At 38.5% G+C, this 20,456-nt stretch overlaps 1 protein-coding gene across 5 annotated transcripts in view; it reads left to right on the top strand.

The window, feature by feature from the left end:
- The window catches only part of UNC79 (unc-79 homolog, NALCN channel complex subunit), a 279,675-nt gene that overhangs the window by 222,855 nt on the left and 36,364 nt on the right, over positions 1 to 20,456 (top strand). For all 5 annotated transcript variants that reach the window (XM_079914612.1, XM_079914610.1, XM_079914611.1 and 2 more), the window contains 7 exons: positions 1,749 to 1,889; positions 4,919 to 4,957; positions 7,796 to 7,908; positions 7,997 to 8,082; positions 8,976 to 9,149; positions 12,734 to 12,802; positions 16,192 to 16,302. In XM_079914612.1, coding sequence (XP_079770738.1) covers positions 1,749 to 1,889; positions 4,919 to 4,957; positions 7,796 to 7,908; positions 7,997 to 8,082; positions 8,976 to 9,149; positions 12,734 to 12,802; positions 16,192 to 16,302 — 733 coding nt within the window. The remainder of the gene's footprint in view (positions 1 to 1,748; positions 1,890 to 4,918; positions 4,958 to 7,795; positions 7,909 to 7,996; positions 8,083 to 8,975; positions 9,150 to 12,733; positions 12,803 to 16,191; positions 16,303 to 20,456) is intronic.

Below are 20,456 nucleotides of genomic sequence, written 5' to 3'. Positions count from 1 at the left end.
CACATGTTCTGTAATAGATTGTGAGTTCCTTAGGGACTAGTACCCTTTCTTCTGTACTTTATACTCTGAGCTCCCTATACATTTCCTGGCACATAAATGCTGTTCAGTGAATACGATAAAGAATAAGACTTGTACAATTTCAAATTTGGAGAGATCCCTTGTGCCGGGGAGGCTTCCTGGTAAAGGTGACCCACGTGAGAAATTGAGTAGGCTTGTGATAAAAGGAGAGGAAGGTGAGGTGGAAGGGGCTGGTATGAGGATCCATGCAGCTGGCCACAGCTGGCCGTCATTACTGAAGAAGTGAAAGGCCTATCTTGAACAGCTCCTTACCATGTCCACATGGGGAGCACCTAGTTGCTTGTTAGCAACTTGTTAGCAACTCTTCTTAGCTCTTTCTCTGGTATAATTTTCTCATTTTGTGTCCTCCTCCAAGTCTCAATATTTCCTAGTTGTCTTCCCGGTTGCCTTTGTGTGTACTCCATTTATCTTCGTTTTTAGTTACAAGTGTGAATCCTATATTTTTTTAAAAAGTCAGTTTGTAAGGAGTGATATGTATGTATATCAGGAAGTTTGTAAGGAGTGATATATATGTATATCAGGAAGTTTTCAGATGGAAAGGTCACAGTAGCTATTTTAGCGCTGCCTCCCTTGCTTTTCCCTTCACCGTATAAATCTGTTCAGCGGCCACTGAGAAAAAGAGCTCCGCTTTGGTTGAGATGACGTCAGTTGAACTCACATTAGATACTACAAAGAGCAATAAGCTGGAAGTTCCTTAAGAGCAGGGACCATTGTTTTTTTACAGACTGCACTCTCAGTAGGCGTGGTGAGTTCATAAACTGATCTGAGTGACGACGGGTAGAGAAGAGACTTGATCCAGACTCCCTAGGCTTTCTACAGCGTTCTATTGAATAGACTATTCTGTCTCTCACCCACAAATAGGATTTTTAAATTTTTATTTATTTTTGTTTTATTTCTTTTTTCAATAGATCTTTATGGAGTATAATTGCTTCATAATGCTGTGTTAGTTTCTGCTGTACACCAAAGTGAATCAGCCATGTACACACACATGTCCCCGTATCCCCTCCCTCTTGAGCCTCCCTCCCACCTTCCCTATCCCACCCCTCTAGGTCATCGCAAAGCACCGAGCCGATCTTCCTGTGCTATGCGGCTGCTTCCCACTAGCTATCTATTTTACATTCGGTAGTGTATATATGTCGATGCTACTGTCACTTTTCCCCAGCTTCCCCCTCCCTGCCCCCGTGTCCTCAAGTACATTCTCTATGTCTACGTCTTTATTAATAGGATGTTTTTAAATCTGAAAGATTGGGAAGGCTTCCATTTTTGTCTAGACATTTTTCACTTTTAATTTCAACAAATGAAAAAAAATCTAGTTAGTGACTATCCCCAGAAATAATTTCACATGCAGAAAATCCTTCAACCAGAAGCTTCAAACTATTAGTCCAATTGGCGCTCATTGTAAAATGGAGCACTAATTCGTGTAAAGGCCAGATAGTAATGAGTTGAAAGACCATTTTCAGTGATCCACGGAACCTTCCTGATCTCTGGTGTGTGTGCTATTTCTGTGTCTAAGGTGATGGTGGTGCTGGAGTTTTCTATTTATTGTTAGAATGGGACCGCTGACCTCCTTTTGGGGACTTTTCCAAGACTCACCAAAAATGGCTGCATGTACTTACACCTTGAAACCACTGTCGGCTTTCACGGAAAGCATTCCTCTGTTTTCTTTGCAGATGCCATGACTGTGGGGCCATTCTTGAAGAGTATGATGAGGAAACCCTTGGGCTGGCCATTGTGGTCCTCTCCACATTCATTCACTTAAGCCCAGACTTGGCAGCCCCGTTGTTGCTGGATATCATGCAGTCTGTGGGAAGGTGAATGTCAGCTTCTGTTTTGTTTGGTAGGAAGGAGCCTTACTCAATCTGTATCCTTAAATAAAAACTGCCAATTCAAAAGTGAAACATTTTGTAACCTTACAGATGCTTGATATTTGTGGGATCAACTCAGACTAATTGCACAAACTGAATGTACCAAACTTTTGGTTGAATTCTACAGCCATGTAGGGTCATGAGTCACAACGTCAGAGTGGAGCTAGAGGAAACTGCACTAAGAAAACCCTACTGTTTGTTGTTCTCTATTAAATACTGTGTGAGCCAGTGTATGTTACAGTGCTCAGAACTGTGCATAATTCACACTAAACACTTTGTAACTTTTAGATATTATTATTGTCTTTCTTTACCTGTTTTTAAAAAAATATTTATTTATTTATTTGGTTGTAGCAGGTCTTTGTTGCTGCAGGCAGCCTCCTTAGTTGTGGCATGCATGTGGGATCTAGTTCCCCTACCAGGGATCAAACCCAGGCTCCCTGCTTTGGGAGCGTGGAGTCCTAACCACTGTGCCACCAGGGAAGTCCCTCACTTTACCTGTTTTAAGATGGGTTCTCTAGGCACTTGTAATCAGGGTGGCTCACTTAATTATGCAACTTGCGGCATTGTCACGTGAAGGGATAAATGGAAGTATAGTAGTTTTATACTTCTGACTCAGAAAAAGGAAAGATGCACTCATTTTGGGAACAGAGCCTTCAGCCTGACTGATTAAAACTTAGCTGCTTTGAGAATTTTCATGTTAAGAAAATTCCATTTAGTAAGATAGGACATTAGAAGAAAAGTGATGTACTTCATGGATATAAGTAAAGTTCAAATTCAGTAACAAATTGTAGTCCTAGCATACACAACGTATAGGAGAGGACTGAGTTAACTCCCCGTGAATGTGTTAAGTTTCCAATCTGTGCTAACACAGAGCTAGGTGCTTTAGGTTGCAGGCATTACACCTAGCTCTTGCCCTCAAGTGCTTTATGGCTTAGTTGTTGAAGAGGACAGTGATGTGTGGAATAACTGAGTAGCCATAAAAGATGGGACATGATTAAGAGCTGTATTCATGAGCAATATGTGTGGTGAATGCTATGGGAGTTCAGGATGGAAATGATTTCTTAGGGAAGGTCTCTATAGAGGAGGTTGGAGAAAAAACCTGGATTCTGCAAATTCCTGGTATTTGATGGAGGAAAGAGAATGAATCTTGATGGAGCTAAAATTTAATCTTTTTAATGAAAAAAATGATAATTTCAAGTTAAAGACAAACAGGGAAGCGTTAAAAACCCCTCAAGCCCAGAAGTATGTGACTCCCTTGTCCCCCTTCCCCAAATTTTTCTGTAGTATCCTTAGGTGTGTGTATCCTTAGGAGTATGCAGTCAGACTTGGTATAACTATTCCACCTCTAATACTTAGAAATAGCCAATGTGTAAAGTAAGTGATGAACACAGGGAGATAGGTAAGAAAAGATGAATTAAGCCCTTGATTTAACCTAATCATAATAAATGTGGAATAAATGTTATACCAGCTATCAGCAATACTTGCGTAATTGAAAGTTTTTTATTAATGCAAGGTCTCGATTCCTACTATCAATACTTTTCAGTTTTAGGACAGACAGAATTATTGTTCTGGTCGGTTACCATCTCCTTGAAATAGCTGATCTAAGTTGTAATAGATACATAGAGGGGTTTTTATTTTGTTTTAACATAAGGGAGAATAAATCATGTTCAAGCATTGCCAATTCTTAGGATGGAAACAAACAAGTTTTGAAGAAAGGCAAAGGAAAAACAATAGAGATACATTTTTACATACTTACATATAAAAATCGTTAAATCTGTACCTCCTTTGGGCAGACTAGCAAGAGACAGGGAGAGCATTAAAGCAAGCTGCCCAATTCTTAGCAACCAAACCTACCAAGAAGGCAGATTCAGTAGTCACCTGATTCAGACCTTCCTTGCATACCTCAATTCCAGGTGAGGCAATGTGGATTTACGAACACTTAAGTTTATTCTAATCCCACAGGAACTATTTCCAGCATGTTCTAAGAGTGTGTAAGTTCAGCACATCCCTTTCATTTATCACCCAAGCCTTTCCATATGATTTCATGTTTTGCTCTCTACTTAGATCTCTTAAAATTTACCCACCCCTTTTTCTAGATGCAGCCTTCAAGATCACATTGGCTGCACCCTTAATTACTGTTTATTTCATTTGCCAATGCTTATCTATTCATTGTAGTGTCACTAGTGTGAGAGAGACCATAACCAAAGAAACTGGGAATCATGTCTGGTGTTACTGGTGCTGGACCCTCTATTCCTGTCCAAATGCATTCTTGACTCGATTCACTGTTGTGGTCTTAAGTAAATAAATTTTTAGCATTCTCCTTGTTTGTTTCTTCAGTATCTCACTGATCAAGACGTATTTTTCTAAACCCACAAATTTATTACATTCTTTTTCTTTCTATACATCTAGAATATTTCCATGCATATAGAACCATATAATTATATTTTTCAAAAATTACATGTTATATATCGATTACTTAACCTAATACATTTCTCTTTTCAATATGTCATTTCAACCCAACGATTAGCTGACAAATACCCGTTACCTATTTTGCTATCTTACAGAGGCTTTGACAGTTTGTGGTTTGTTTGCGGTGAGGTTTCAGAGGTTGTATACAAAGAAATGAATTTTGAGTTGAGTTAATATGGGGATGGACTGGGTCAAATACTGTTCTGTTATCTGTCTAACCTGGCTGCAAAGGACATATTTGTAGATTGACTGGGTGCTATTCAACTAACTCAACTGTATGCATCTCCATGGAAATATTTGATGCAGAAAGCAGATTTCAGAAACTAGATTAAATTGAACCCTGGAGACTGACCCCTGAGTGGATCCTCTGTCCCTGGTCAAAGGAATTGTCAATGGTTTTACATGTCCCTCATCTAAATGGGAGCTGCAGTGCGGCATACAGTACTCATGCATTTCATCATGAAACCCTAAGATACTCATGTGACTCTGTTTACTTTATTTCCTAGATTGGCATCCAGCACAACTTTTTCTAATCAAGCAGAAAGGTAAGGTCCTAAAATGAGCTCAAATCTCACTTTCTTTTCGTCCCCTGTGCATGTTCATCCATTTCTAACACACTAGAGTGTTTACCACGGGAGGAATATGGTTAGGTTCAGTTGCAGCTCCAGAGAGCACTCGTTCATTTTCTCTTCACACCTTCCTTTATTCAGTCCTGCATTCACTCATTTCAGTCAACAAATACTTTTTTTAAAAAAATAAATTTATTTATTTATTTGGCTGCGTTGGGTCTTCGTTGCTGTGCTCGGGTTTTCTCTAGTTGCGGCGTGTGGGCTTCTCATTGCGGTGGCTTCTCTTGTTGCAGAGCACGGGTTCTAGGCACACAGGCTTCAGTAGTTGTGGCACGCGGGCTCAGTAGTTGTGGCTCACGGGCTCTAGAGCACACGCTCAGTAGTTGCAGCCCACGGGCTTAGTTGCTCCATGGCATGTGGTCCCGGACCAGGGCTTGAACCCATGTCCCCTGCATTGGCAGGGAAGCTCTGATGAGAAGTTTTTAACTTAGATGAAGTCTAATGTTTTAAAATTTTAAAACAACTTATGACTATTCCTTCTTATTGTGTATCTAAGGAACCTTTGCCTATCCTTAAGTCAAGAATATATTTTCCAATGTCTCCCAATAGAAGTTTTATGGTTTTAGCATTTATATTTAGCATTTACATGATCCATCTCAAATTAATTTTTATGTATGGTGTGAGGTAGGGGCTGAAGTTCCATTTTATCCATGTGAATACCTTAGTTATTTCAGTGCCATTAAAAAAAAAAAAAAGACTTTCCCTTTCCCCATTGGATCCCTTTGGTGTCTGTTAAAATCAGATAACCGTATTAGGTTCAGTCTGTTTCTAGGCTCTCTGTCCTGCCTCACTGATCTATATGTTGATCCTTGTGCTGGCGCCGCGCTGTCTCGATTACTGTAGCCTCAATTACTGTAGCCCTATAGTAGGTCTTGAAGTCATTGTGAGTTCTCCAACTTTGGTCATCCTTTAAAAGAAGGTTGATTTGGATATTCTAGATTCCTTACATTTCCATATAAATTGTAGAAAAAGCTTCTCAATCTGTGGGGGAAAGCCTCCTAGGATTGTATTCAGACTCTAAGTCAGTTTGGGGATAAATGATATCATAAAAATATTGAGTCTTTCAATTAATAAACATGGTGTCTATTGTCATTTCATTTGGTCCTTGTTTCTCTCAGCAATGTTTTATGGCTTTCATTGTAGAGATCTTGCATAGCTTTTGTTAAACTTATTCCCAGGAATTTTGGGTTTTTAATGCCAATGTAAATGAAATTTAAAACATTTTGGTTTTCTAACTTTTTGCTGCTGATATACAGATATACAATTTTTGTATTCATATTGTAATGTAATAAACTAAATTCACTTATTAGTTGTAGTAGCTGCCTTTTAGATTCCTTAGAATGTAAAGGCAATTGTATGTAGAAAGTCATATCGTCTGTAAATAGTGACAGTTTCACCTCTTTCTGATTTTTATGCCTTTTATTTTTTTGTTACTCTCTTGCATTGGCTAGGGCCTCCAGTGTAAAAGTAAAGATGTGAATGAGCACCCTTGCCTTGTTCCTGCTCTTACAAGACAATCATTTAATATCTCACCATTAATTATGTTTGCTATAGGTTTTCATAGGTGCCCTTTACCAGACTGAGGATAGTTCCTTCTATTTCTAGTTTGCTGAGAGTTTTTTATGAATGCATGTTGAATTTTATCAAATGCACTTTCTGTTATCTATTGAAATAACTATGGTTTTTACCCTTTATTCTTTAAGATATTGAATTGCATTGATTGGGTTTTGAATATTAAGTGATTCTTACATTCCTGGGATAAACTCTATTTGGTCACGGTCAATAATCCTTTTTATCTACAGTTGGAGTCAATGTCCATGAGGACTATTGGTCTGTCCTTTTTCTTTTCATTTTGTTCCTTCTTGGTTTTTGTTTTGTTTTATTTGTAATGCTTTATCTGATTTTAGTTTTAGGGCCTCATAAAATACACTGGGAAGGGTTCCCTCCTTTTCTAATTTTCAAAAGAGTTTGTGAGAGTTTGGTGTCATTTCTTCCTGAAGAACATTTTTGACCTATAAGTTTGAGCCAGCATATCAGGGTAGACAAGGCAGAAAGAAACAATTAGACAAGACGGATTTTTTACTAGTTACCCAGCTGGGCTCTTTGATTTCCTCCTTCTTCTTTTCAGCAACTCAGCTACAATCACCTCTGGGAACGTCCTTTCTGATACTTTGGTCTAAGGGGAAAGGCCAAATAATCATCTCTTGGCTCCCTGTTTTGACATGCAGTTGGTAGTGCAGAGGGTAAAGGGGAAAACTGCACATATCAAAGTCCTAACCTTTTTACAAGTAGCAGCTCAGATGCCCCAAGAAAACTTCCCAGATCTTCCAGTAGGAATGGACATCTACCTCCTGCATTTTCCCTCAGAGGGCCTCTCTCTCTTAGCCAACGCCACTTTCTGAGAGGATCTTGCTGATAATCCCCATCCTGGATTCTAGTCCTGACTCTGCCATTCTCTGGACTTGTAGCCTTTGTAGGTCACCTTTTCTCTCTGACTGGGAGCCCTCATCTGTACAGTGGGGTGGCTGGAATTAGTCTGAGACCAACTCTGACATTACCTGGTTCCCTCTTTCTAAAAACGTATCGTTAACAGGGATTCCATGTGACTAGAATATTTCATCTTGCTAATGAAAATGACAGTGGGATATTCCATAAGAGGACTGATGTGTATGTGAATAAATAAGTAAATAAATACCTGAACTCATGCTGGTTGCTCCAAGATTCCTTGTGTTTTCTCTCCCTGGTCAACGCCAGCATGATGCTCCCCGGCAATGCAGCGGGGGTGGCCAAGCAGTTCCTGCGCTGTATCTTCCATCAACTGGCTCCCAATGGCATCTTCCCGCAGCTGTTCCAGAGCACTATCAAAGGTAATTCATCCATGGGGAATCCAGACACCACAGACGTGGCTAGGTGCTGAAACCCAAACGCTACTAAATCTGATGGTTGTCTTTCCAGATGGGACTTTTTTACGGACCTTGGCCACGTCTCTGATGGACTTCAATGAACTGAGCTCTGTTGCTGTCCTCAGTCAGCTCTTGGAGGTAGGTTTGCTTTCTCGGCACTCTGAGCCCCTGCCGAAATCACTGCTGAGGAAGAAATTCAAAGTCATTTAATTTAAGTATTAAATTTTAAATGTCAAATTAAATTTTAAGTAATTTAACATTAAAAAATTTAAAAAATGAAAATTGCCAACACATAGAATAGTGTCGGTTGGACACTGCTGTTTAGTGCGGACTTAGAATTTACTTGAAGTCTCTGGACCCCTTCGCTAAGAGGTGCATGCCAGGCGTGGAACACTCACCTCCACAAAACTCTCCAGATGTCAGAATGGGTGGTGCGCAGATCCATGTGCATCGCATCACGAGACTTGGATTCAGGTTTCAGCTTCACTGTTTGTTTGTGTATCACAAGATCTGGGTTCGAGGTCTGCTTATTTTCTGTATCATGAGACTTGAAGCTACTTCTCACCTCCACGGCTTATTCGCTGTATCGCTTTACTTGGAGTCTGTCTCCTGTCCTCTGCTCATTAGCTTTGCTCGGTTAGCTTGGAGGGTTGGCAGATTGCCGTAGGGACTTTGCTGTTGCTATAGTAGTCATCCTCAGTCTTTGGCCGGTGGAGTTGCCAACAAGCATCATTCACTGCGTTTCTGGACACCTAACCACACCAATTGTAGATCCTTAAAAGGTGTTTCTAATTTCCTGTTCACATGTCACCCTTTCTCACTGAGTCAGAGATCAGTTTCCCCCCCAACTTTGTGTGGACTCGTCCATTTTTCCCTGTACTCCTGAAGTTACAATGATTAGCCTTTACAGCAGGCACACAACACGTGTTTATAGTGCGAATATATGATTTTTAAAAACTGATCTTCGCCAAATAGCTGTATGAATTCCCACACTGTTTCAGCAGTTGATTGCCTATGCTTTGTGTTTTTAGGGTCTAAATAACAAAAAGAATTTACCAGCAGGGGGTGCTATGATACGCTGTTTGGAAAACATTGCTACCTTCATGGAAGCTTTGCCCATGGATTCTCCTAGTAGCCTCTGGGCAATCATCAGCAACCAGTTTCAGACTTTTTTTGCCAAGCTGCCTTGTGTTTTGCCTCTGAAGGTAAGCTGAGCCCAGGATTTCATTTTAAATTACTTCCTTATTGTTTGCAGATCATCTGGGTCTTGGGTGATTGAATGTTTCATAAAGGACTATAAGGAGTCTCTTTTAGCCACAGAGTAGAGAGTGTTATTTAGGTTTTCTCTTCAAATGTTACAGATTGACAGTAATATGCAGTGGACCTTTTGACTTAGTGATTTCATGTTTCCGGTTGAGTAAAACATAAAAAAGTTCAGGAAGACGTTAGTAGATTGTGTTCATCTAGAAATTTTTCTCAAAAGCATATTAAATAAAAGCATAATAGTTTCATCTAAAAGGAGACCAGACATATATAATGTAAGGCTTCAATTTTACAGCATTATCTAAAGGGAAGTGATTGCTTCTGTGTGTGTGAATAAAGTACTTAAAAGACCAAGATGATATTTTTCTATTTGACAACTTTACCCCTCCTCCCCCTCCTCCCTCCCCCCGCCCCTGCCCAACGCCACACCGCCCTCCAAGAATACACACAAAATTACCTAGCTAGAAATCTGGTAGCCTAAGGAACATTTTCCATATGAGCCCATTAAATGCAAAACCAGAATCCTATACTGTCAAAACTGGAAGAGACCCATAAAAACCATCCTTTCCAATGCTCCCATTTTCCAGATGGAGATCTGCAAATTCAGAGAGATAGTGGCAGTGTAAAGATTAGAACTCAAGTCTTCTGACTCCCAATCCAGTGTCCTTTCACTAGCAGACTCCTAGAGTCCTTCTAGAACAAGGGTGGATTAGAGGCACTCAGGTCTCTATAGCAGGGAGAAAGGAGGTAGCTGGGAGTGGCCATTGCTGTGTCTTTGAACCTCATTGGTTCCACAAGCTTTTTGTGCTTTATCCAGGTCACAGGTAAAAATATTCAACTTGCAGCAAAACTGGATCTGACAAGTGAAGTTACACGTTGGCAGCACTACTTCTGAAATGAATATTACAAATATGTAAAATGTTTTTAAAAGACCAACCACCTCTGATAATACCTTTTCCCAAATTGGCAAATTTGGAAAATGCGACCCCCAAATAAGGTCTGTAAGGATGATAATTCAGGGACCCTTACCTTGGTGTATGCTGGTTTCTTTGAGTCTGAAATTACTGTAAGACGCAGGAATACTGAGATCTTTGCCATCTCTCACATCCTGTGATTCTTGTCTATCCAGAAATCTAGAGTAGTTGAATAAATCCAAGCAAAGAGAATTGGTACTTTGAAACTATGTATGTACATAGCTATTGTATATATACACTTAGGAAGTCAAGTGCATGCATTTTCTAACATCTTTATTGGAGTATAATTGCTTTACAATGGTGTGTTAGTTTCTGCTTTATAACAAAGTGAATCAGTTATACATATACATATGTCCCCATATCTCTTCCCTCTTGCATCTCCCTCCCTCCCACCCTCCCTATCCCACCCCTCTAGGTGGTCACAAAGCACCGAGCTGATCTTCCTGTGCTATGCGGCTGCTTCCCACTAGCTAGCTATTTTATGTTTGGTAGTGTAGATATGTCCATGCCACTCTCTCACTTCGTCCCAGCTTACCCTTCCCCCTCCCCGTATCCTCAAGTCCATGAAGCAACTGACAAAGGATTAATCTCCAAAATTTACAAGCAGCTCATGCAGCTCAACATTAAAAAAACAAACAACCTAATCCAAAAATGGGCAGAAGACCTAAATAGACATTTCTCCAAAGAAGACATACAGATTGCCAACAGACAGACACATGAAAGAATGCTCAACATCATTAATCATTAGAGAAATACAAATCAAAACTACAATGAGATATCATCTCACACCGGTCAGAATGGCCATCATCAAAAAATCTACAAACAATAAATGCTGGAGAGGGTGTGGAGAAAAGGGAACCCTCTTGCACTGTTGGTGGGAATGTGAATTGGTACAGCCACTATGGAGAACAGTATGGAGGTTCCTTAAAAAACTAAAAATCTAACTACCATACGACCCAGCAATCCCACTACCGGGCATATACCCTGAGAAAACCATAATTCAAAAACAGTCATGTACCAAAATATTCAAGTGCATGCATTTTAACACGACCACATGGACCCTCCCTAGGAGCAGAGAGCCATTCAGGGCCATTCATTGCTTAGGAGCCGCACACTCTTAGAGAAGGTGTGGGGCAGGCATGGCAAATTCAAATGCCTGTAGGGCGGTGCTATAATGAAAATATTTAACTTGAACATGGACTAGTTGGAAGTATTGCCAGCTGGAAACAATTAGTAAACCTAATCTGTAATAATCAGTCCTGTCCAAAGGGACCCTGACTGCAAGGTTAATGAGTGGAGTGGAGTGAGATAAGGAGAATTGAGACCCTTGAGAACTGGAGAGCACCAGTCCTTTCTAATGGGGTCAGCTGCTACTCCACTCTAGCCAACTGTTATTTGAGAATGCAATCCTCATCTCCCCACGTTTCCTAAGATATTTCCCGACTTCCTTCATAGGTCACTGTGGGGACCTGATGAGCACCCGGTTTTCAGCCCCTGGTTTAAAGTAATGTAAATGTCACGTCAACTCGTATGGGTATTGAGCAGATTAAATAGACCAGTGGTTCCCTTAGGAGGTATTGATACTTGTGAAATGCTTTCAGCATTTATCTGAAAACTTGCCCTGCTGGATTTTGTCTGGGCACTGCCTCTGATCATCCTATGCTGTGTATTTAATCTCTGGGGAAAACATTAAGCCATTGAAAGACCTTCTGTAGTTTGTTCTCATCAATTTAGAGAAGTGGATTTCAAACATCGGTGTGTGTCAGTGTCCCTGAAGGACTTGCTAAAAATCTGAATCCTGGGCCTTATTCTGAGAACTTCTGGTTCAGTAGGGGTGCGACCTGAGGATTTGCATTCCAACTAGTTTCCAGGTAATAGAGGTGCTGCTGGTCCAGGGATCATACTTGGAGAAACACTGGCTTCGTTTGTACTATCTTAAAGAGGTTCGTATTGTGCACAGCTGCAGAGATTTCACTGTAACCTGCTATTTTCATATATTTAACAATGTTAAATAATATCATTGCTTATTCTTGCTATAACATTTTCCCCCAAACCCAGTACACGTTATTTAAAAAGTACATTTTGATGTGGAATTGTGCCAAAATATGCTACTTGATTTGTGAGGCATGATTTTCTGTTGTAGGAATTTTACTGCTTTTTCTTAGGTTATTGTTATATCTTTTCGTAGCAGAGAAATGACAGATGAAATGTTCTTTATTTGGACTAATAAGCCTAATGGTTTTAAATTGATCTAAGTAGGTTTTTTTTTCAACAGGACCTTTCACAAATTAATAGACCTCTTTAGGATTGGGCACATTTAATATCAATTAATATTATTTAATTGTTTAACACTGTTTAATTAATGGTTTAATGAAACTTTTAAAGCTAAGAATTATTTTTTTTTCAACATGAATATATGGCATGGAAAACTGTAAGGAGGCAGCTATATTTCAGATTTTTTTTCCCTAAAATAAATGCTTAGAGGAAATATATGAAGCAAAAGATATGTTAAGAAGAGTACCGACTTTTACTTTTTTTGTATTTGTTCATAGTGTTCTTTAGATTCCAGTTTGAGAATTATGATTTGCCTCTTGAAGATACCCTCTACCAATGCCACAAGGGTATGTATGTTTCAGAAAAACATAACCAGTTGGTTATTTGGTTATTTTTTTAACCTAAAAAGACAGGCATATAGCAAGCAATACTGAAGAAATAGTTATCACATACTGAATGCTTCACTTTCAACCTTTTTTTTTAAATTTATTTTTTGGTGAAGTATAGTTGAATTACAATGTTGTGTTAATTACTGCTGTACGGAAAAGTGACTCAGTTATACATATATATACGTTCTTTTTCATATTATTTTCCATTTTGGTTTATCACAGGATATTGAATATAGTTCTCTGTGCTATACAGTAGGACCTTGTTGTTTATCTATTCTAGATATACCAGTTTTCATCTGCTAATCCCAAACTCCCAATCCATCTCTCTCCCACCTTCCACCCCTTGGCAACCAACAGTCTATTCTCTACGTCCCTGATTCTGTTTCATAGATAGATTCACTGTCATATTTTAGATTCCACATATAAGTGATATCATATGGTATTTGTCTTTCTCTTTCTGACTTATTTCACTTAGTATGATAATCTGTAGTTGCCACTTTCAACCTTCTGAAAGTGCCTAGTATGAAGAACTCCAATAGATTACAATATCATTGGTCCTTTTAGTCCTGGGCCATGTCCACCAGTTCATCCTCAATACTATGAACTAGATGATCCTTCCAAACACAGATCTCATCGCACTGGTTCCTTGTTTAAAATCTTTGATAACTTCTCCCTTCTTTTAAGATAATGTCCAAATTCCTTAATGGAGCATACAAGAAGGTACTTCATTAACTTGCAAGCCTACCTTTCCTAGTTAGTCTTTGGCTACTTGTCCCATCCCTGTGCTTCCTGCGTACTTTCAGGATCATCATCATTATCATCAGTGAAACAATAACCACTGTTTGCTGAGCACTTACCATATGGCAGACATTGTGCTAATTTATAATCTTATTTAATTTCATACTTCCTTGCCTTTGCTTAGGCCATTTCCTTTGCCTGAAATGCTTTATACCCTTGCTGGTGAGTGAACTCCTTCTCATTCTTCAAGATGAGAATCTGAATTCCATTCTAATTTATAAAGGCTCACGTTTTCTGTAGCAACTTCCTCCTATATCAGATCCCACAATACCTGACAGAGCTCTCTATATGAGCAGTTACTATACTGAAGTCTCCCCAGTGAGCCTGTGAGCTTTATGAAGTCCAGCACTATGGCTCATTTACTTTCGTATTCCTGGCTACATTCCCAGGCTGCACTATATGCAATAGTGCAATAATTTGTATTGCAATGGCTTGTAGCTACTAGTTAATATACCAAGAAGCCACATCCCCTGTAACTTTTTACCTTGACTGTGCTTGCATAGACTCATGGTTTATGCTGGAAAATTGCATAGAGATCATTTGGTCTAGTCTGCTCATTTACAGATAAGGAAACAGGCTCAGAGAGATGAAGTGTCTTGGCCAAGGTCACAGAGCTGGTTACTGGAAGATTTGAGACTTGAATCTATGTCCTTTGATTTCCAGCTTTTTTATTTGTCTGTTGTACTGTATTGCCCCATTACCATGCTGCTTTGCTAGATAAAAGAGCAAGTTTCTATATAGGTCTGAATTCAGGTTTCTTTTTTTGACCAATAAGGATGTATATCAACCAGAGACATATTCCTATCCCTATCCCTGTTCATTCATTATTAGTGTTTTAAGGCAACAACATTTATACAACGCAAACAATACTGAATCAATAATACTATTTCAAAGAGTGTCTCTAAGATTTTCTGCATGGAAAGCACTGCATGGTTTTGCAGGTAATACAAATAACAAACATAATTCCTATCCTCAGAGGCAGCTATCATGTAATGAATTCATTTTTGTATCCATAAGGAAAAAGGACCTCAAAAATGCACATATTCTTTGATTTAGTCATTCTTTTTCTGGTAATCTATTGTAAGGAAGAAAATGCAAATTTCATGCAAAAACATATTTATTGAGATATTATATATAATAAAATCTGACTTTTGTGGCCATTAAAATGGATCTTTATGAAGAATTAAATAGCATTGGAAATTTCGTACGTTATTATCTTAACAAAATGTAGTATTATATATACGTGTAAGATTTCAACTGAGTAAACTGGTGTGTGATGAAGAAGAGAAATATATCAAAATGTTATCACTGGGTGATGGGAATATGGATGACTTTTATTTCCTTATCTGTACTTTTCTACAGATCCTGCGTTTGCACACTGAGCATGTATTACTTTCATAATCCAGATAGTTAGGACCATAGAGGTTGAGAAGTAGTGGAAATCACAGCATCGAAGTCTTTTGGAGCCCAGTTAAAATCCTGTCTTCCCTACAGAGCAATTCTCCCTCTGGAAAATTGCCCTGGAATTTGAGTTTGAATTCCATTCAATGGCTGTATGGCCTTAGGCAAGTTACTTGCCTACTTAACTGCCTCAGCTGAAGAATGGGGATAGTAAAGCTTCAGAGAGTTATGGCGCAGTTCATAACTAACAGTGATGGAAGGCTTACTGTTGCCAAGTGCTTTACATACATTATCTTCTTTAATTCTCACAACACTATTGAGATGGAGGTCATTATTATCCTCATTTTACAGGGAAGAGAATTAAGTCCAGAGAGGTTAAATCACTTATTCAAGGTCACAGAGAGCTAAAGTTTGCAAACACTGGTGTGAAATTTTAGAGCTTGTGTCATTAATTATTATAATATACTTTCTCCCCAGGATTGTTATCAGAAATTTAAATGAGATAAACGAAACAAAAGCGTGTAACTCTGCTTGCGACTTAGTAGGTGCCCAATAAATGTCTCTAAATGACTTAAAGCATAAGGATCTAAAACTGACCCTTTATGGGTGGGATTCAGATGGGGAAACCAAAACTGACAGCCTTCCTGGTAAACACTGGCAGGAAGCTGGGTCCTGATGTGTATTATCTAAGCTAATAGTGCTTTGGTACTTACGTGCAAGGGTGGTTTGTGCTACTTACCTGAGATGACAGGCTTCTAGAGGAGCTGGGTCTGATGAACTCACACATGCCTAAAGATTCAGAGAAATAGAGCGGGAGATCCTAAAGCAAACTTCACAGAGTCTTGATTGCTGGTGGTGGGTATGAGGATAAGATTGGAGTTACATAGGTTTATAAATGATGCCACATGGAAAAAAATGGATTCTTTTTAGCAATAAAATGATTAATTCATGCTCTTTGAGCCATTGATTGAAGATTCAGTTCTGTTCTTGTTAGACAAACAGGGTTGCTACAGTAGCCACCTGGCAACAGATTTGAAATTAAGAAAGAGTGATCCCGTTAGTTAAGGTATCATTAGACTTTAATACTTTTTTAAATGAAAGAATCAGCAATTGATTTTGGTTTTATTTTGGCCCCAATCTCATTGCAGAGTTTGTTGGAACCATTTTCAAAACTGCTCAGCTTTGTAATTCAGAATGCCATCTTCACTTTGGCCTACCTGGTGGAGGTGTGTGGCTTATGTTACCGAGCTTTCACTAAGGTAAGGTTGCATGTGTGTTTATGTGTCCCTGGGAAACAAAAAACTGGCAGAAACATATTCTTTCTAATCAGTATCAAATCCCTCTTAGATTAATTGCCTCAGTATAGTTAAAAGTGAGTAATTCAACTGAGGTCTAATAAAATTCATTAGAAGGAAACACTTCGCACACACAAATATATAAACTATACATTATATATGCAAATGTGGAGAACTGAGGGTCATATGGTTTAGAGGAGAAGCAGTATTCCGAATGAAATGAGATAATGGTCTAAATGACCTCTAATGTCCTTTTCAAGTTCACCATCCTATGATTAGTGGGCAAGCCATCAGTACATATCAATTTTATACCCAGAGTAGAAAAATACCAGCTTGTCATTTGTAAAAGCCTGTGGAGAGCTCCTTAATTCTCATCATTTGTCTGTCTCCCCAGTTCTGGGTTCTTGGCCTCTGAGACTGTAATCTCATCGTTTGTCATCTTGCTTTGATAATGGTTTCTCTATTGCATTATCTTTAGTATCCCCTGCCCCACTACTGAGGAAGTGGAAAAGTACTGCTTGCCCAGTGCATATAGCAGCCTTGTTGGTACTGATAGACACTATCCTAATGGAAAAGCAGAAGGCAGGACAAATTGAGAGCGTTTCTGTCCTTAAGAACAATGTGCAAATGCTACTTTTCCAATTTCCAAATTTTCCAAGTTTATTTTCAATGGGCTTTCTGTTTCTGTTGTTCCCTCTTAAACATTCAGAATACTCCTTTATTCACGTTGTCCACTTCTACAAGCCCTTTAATTCCTCCTAAAAATCTAACTTTTATCAAAGTTTTCATTCTATTTAAAACATCCTTGTCTCCTTTCTTACCATCTTGTGTCCATTCCACCATGTTAAGTGTTTCATGATAACCTTCTCTTTAATCTTTATGATTACAAACTGTTTATTACTCTGCCTGGAACAATATGTTTTCTAACTACGAAAATAATCAGTGTTTTTTTCTTCTTTCAAATCCTTCCTGAAAAATAACTTTTCTTTTTTTCCACTTAAAAAAAAGACACAGCAGCAAATACAATGAAAAGATATTCTATTTTTAGAAGTCATTTTATTTCTTAATTTTCTTTATGTTTGATTTGTTTAAATTATATATTTTATAGAGGAGGAATCATAATGAGTTTGTACTTTCTATGCTGTGTACTATAAGTATTGATTACAGTGGACCTTCCACTATTTTGAATTCAAGATATTTTTGGTTTTAAATATTCATTATGCATTATATCCCCTCATAATCTATCATAACTTCTGTGGCCTCTCTCTTCCTGTTGTCATCTACCCTTCTTCATTCTGCAACTCAAAATGACTGTTAGTTGTAGAAAGCTTTGATCTAGGGCATTCCCACCTTTTTCACAGATAATGAGAAACTATAAGAAATAGCTAAAGAAATAGCAGTATCTAATTGAGGCTTCTCCTCAACTGCTTCACAATACTGTGTTAGTTTCTGTTGCACAACAAAGCGAATCAGCCACATGCATACACATGTCCCCATATCCCCTCCCTCTTGAGCCTCCCTCCCACCCTCCCTATCCCACCCCCTAGGTCATCGCAAAGCACTGAGCCGATTTCCCTGTGCTATGCTGCTGCTTCCCACCAGCCAACTATTTTATATTCCGTAGTATATATATGTCAATGCTACTCTCACTTTGCCCCAGCCTCACCCTCCCACCTCATGTCCTCGAGTCCATTTTCTATGTCTGCCTCTTTATTCCTGCCCTGCAACTAGGTTCATCAGTACCATTTTTTTTTTAAGATTCCATATATATGCGTTAGCATACAGTATTTGTTTTTCTCTTTCTGACTTACTTCACTCTGTATGACAGACTCTAGGTCCATCCACCTCACTACAAATAACTCAATTTCATTTCTTTTCATGGCGAGTAGTATTCCATTGTATATATGTGCCACATCTTCTTTATCCATTCATCTGTCGATGGACATTTAGGTTGGTTCCATGTCCTGGCTATTGTAAATAGTGCTGCAACGAACATTGTGGTACATGTCTCTTTTTGAATTATGGTTTTCTCAGGGTATATGCCCGGTAGTGGGATTGCTGGGTCATAGGGTAGTTCTATTTTTAGTTTTTTAAGGAACCTCCATACTGTTTTCCATAGTGGTTGTATCAATTTACATTCCCACCAACAGTGCAAGAGGGTTCCCTTTTTACCACACCCTTTCCAGCATTGATTGTTTCTAGATTTGTTTGATAATGGCCATTCTGACTGGTGTGAGGTGATACCTCATTGTAGTTTTGATTTGCATTTCTCTAATAATTAGTGATGTTGAGCATCTTTTCATGTGCCCAAGAAAAGACATAGAAAGGTAATAGCTTTGGAGACTATTTGGCAATTGGGCAGTCTCGATAACTTGAAAACTGTCCCACTTAAAATGCTAGAAGTGATGGATGAAATGTAATAAACATGATTTTAAATATATAGCAAATTTTATAAGAATGAAAGTTGAAAAAATGAAAAGGGAATTGAGAACCAGAGTGGTAAGCATATAAGCTGATATTGTAGCAGTCTTGGGGTAGAGAAATTGATTGTTTTGGTAACTCAGTAGCTTGAGTTTTTTGTTTTTAATTGAAGTATGGTTGATATACAATATTATATAAGTTCCAGGTGTACAATATAGTGATTCACAATTTTTAAAGGTTATACTCCATTTATAGTTATTATAAAAATTGGCTATATTCCCAGTGTGGTACAATATATCCTTGTAGCTTATTTTATACCCAATAGTTTGTACTTCTTAGTCCCCTACCCCTTTCCCTTTCTCTGCTGGTAACCACGGGTTGGTTCTCTATGTCTGTGAGTCTGTTTCTTTTTTGTTATATTCCTTAGTGACTTGAGTTTTAAAGCCCATACAGAGAACGGAAATGAAGTCTTGGGACTATTTCAGGCTGGGAGTTGGAGCTGAGTTGTCCCCAGGAGAAAGCCAGAACCCTTGAAAGGCTATATGTTTGAGAAAAGTTTGATTTGGAAAGGATATATTCTTATATGGAGGTGACAAAGAATGGGCTCTATCTGAGCCTGGGAACTGAAAGATTTGTAGTTTCCCTTGAGAATTAGTAAACATGAGCCTGTCTTTGAACATGTTTAGAATTTGCATGCTCTGTGAACCCCCAAAAGTCAAATAAATTGGTGCTGGGCAAGTAATTGCATTGGAGTGTCTGGCAGAAGCAAGCTCAAAATCAATCCTCAAAGCTCTCTGGAGGGATATGCCTTCAACCTAGGCCCAACAGGATTCCCATAATTAAAATCCGGATGAACATGAGATCATGATCTAAAATTACAAAACATGTGAAGAAATAATCCACCATGAGCTACTTTAGCACAGTCAACAAAAATCAGATTATTCCCCCTAAGAACTTCCAATATTAGAACAATGTGATAGAGACTATAAAAACATACTCTGAATGATAAGCATTAAAAGATGAATTAAAAACTTGAGAAAAGATCTAGTCACTTAAAAAAAAAAACCAGATAGATTTGAACAAAGTAGAAATTCTAGAAATGAAATAGTCATTGACATAAAAAAAACCTCAGTGGACAGGTTAGAGAGCAAATTAGACATAGCCAAAGAGGGATTTAGTGAAATGAAAATAGATCTGAAGAAATTATGTAGCATTCAGCAAAGGGAGATAAAGAAATGAAGAATATAAAGAGAAGATTTAGCCAGTAAATTTGAAATCTTGGGAAATAGGGACAATTTTCTAGAAAAAATGTAATGTGTAACAATCAGAAAAAAGATGGCTAGACTTAAATGATAAAAAAATGGAATCAGTAGTTAAAAACCATTCCAATTTTTTTTAACATCTTTACTGGAGTATAATTGCTTTACAATGGTGTGTTAGTTTCTGCTTTATAACAAAGTGAATCAGTTATACATATACATATGTTCCCATATCTCTTCCCTCTTGTGTCTCCCTCCCTCCCACCCTCCCTACCCCACCCCTCTAGGTGGTCACAAAGCACAAAGGTCCCTGTGCTATGTGGCTGCTTCCCACTAGCTATCTATCTTAAGTTTAAAAACCATTCCAATTTTAAAGACAACTTTCATTAAACATTTAAGGAGCAGATTGAGCTCTACTTTATGCAAACTAAAACAGAG

Source organism: Stenella coeruleoalba (assembly GCF_951394435.1).
Source record: "Stenella coeruleoalba genome assembly, chromosome: 2".
Taxonomy (NCBI): Eukaryota; Metazoa; Chordata; class Mammalia; order Artiodactyla; family Delphinidae; genus Stenella; species Stenella coeruleoalba.
Note: the sequence above shows the minus strand (reverse complement) of the source record. Positions and strands in the feature narration are given on the sequence as shown.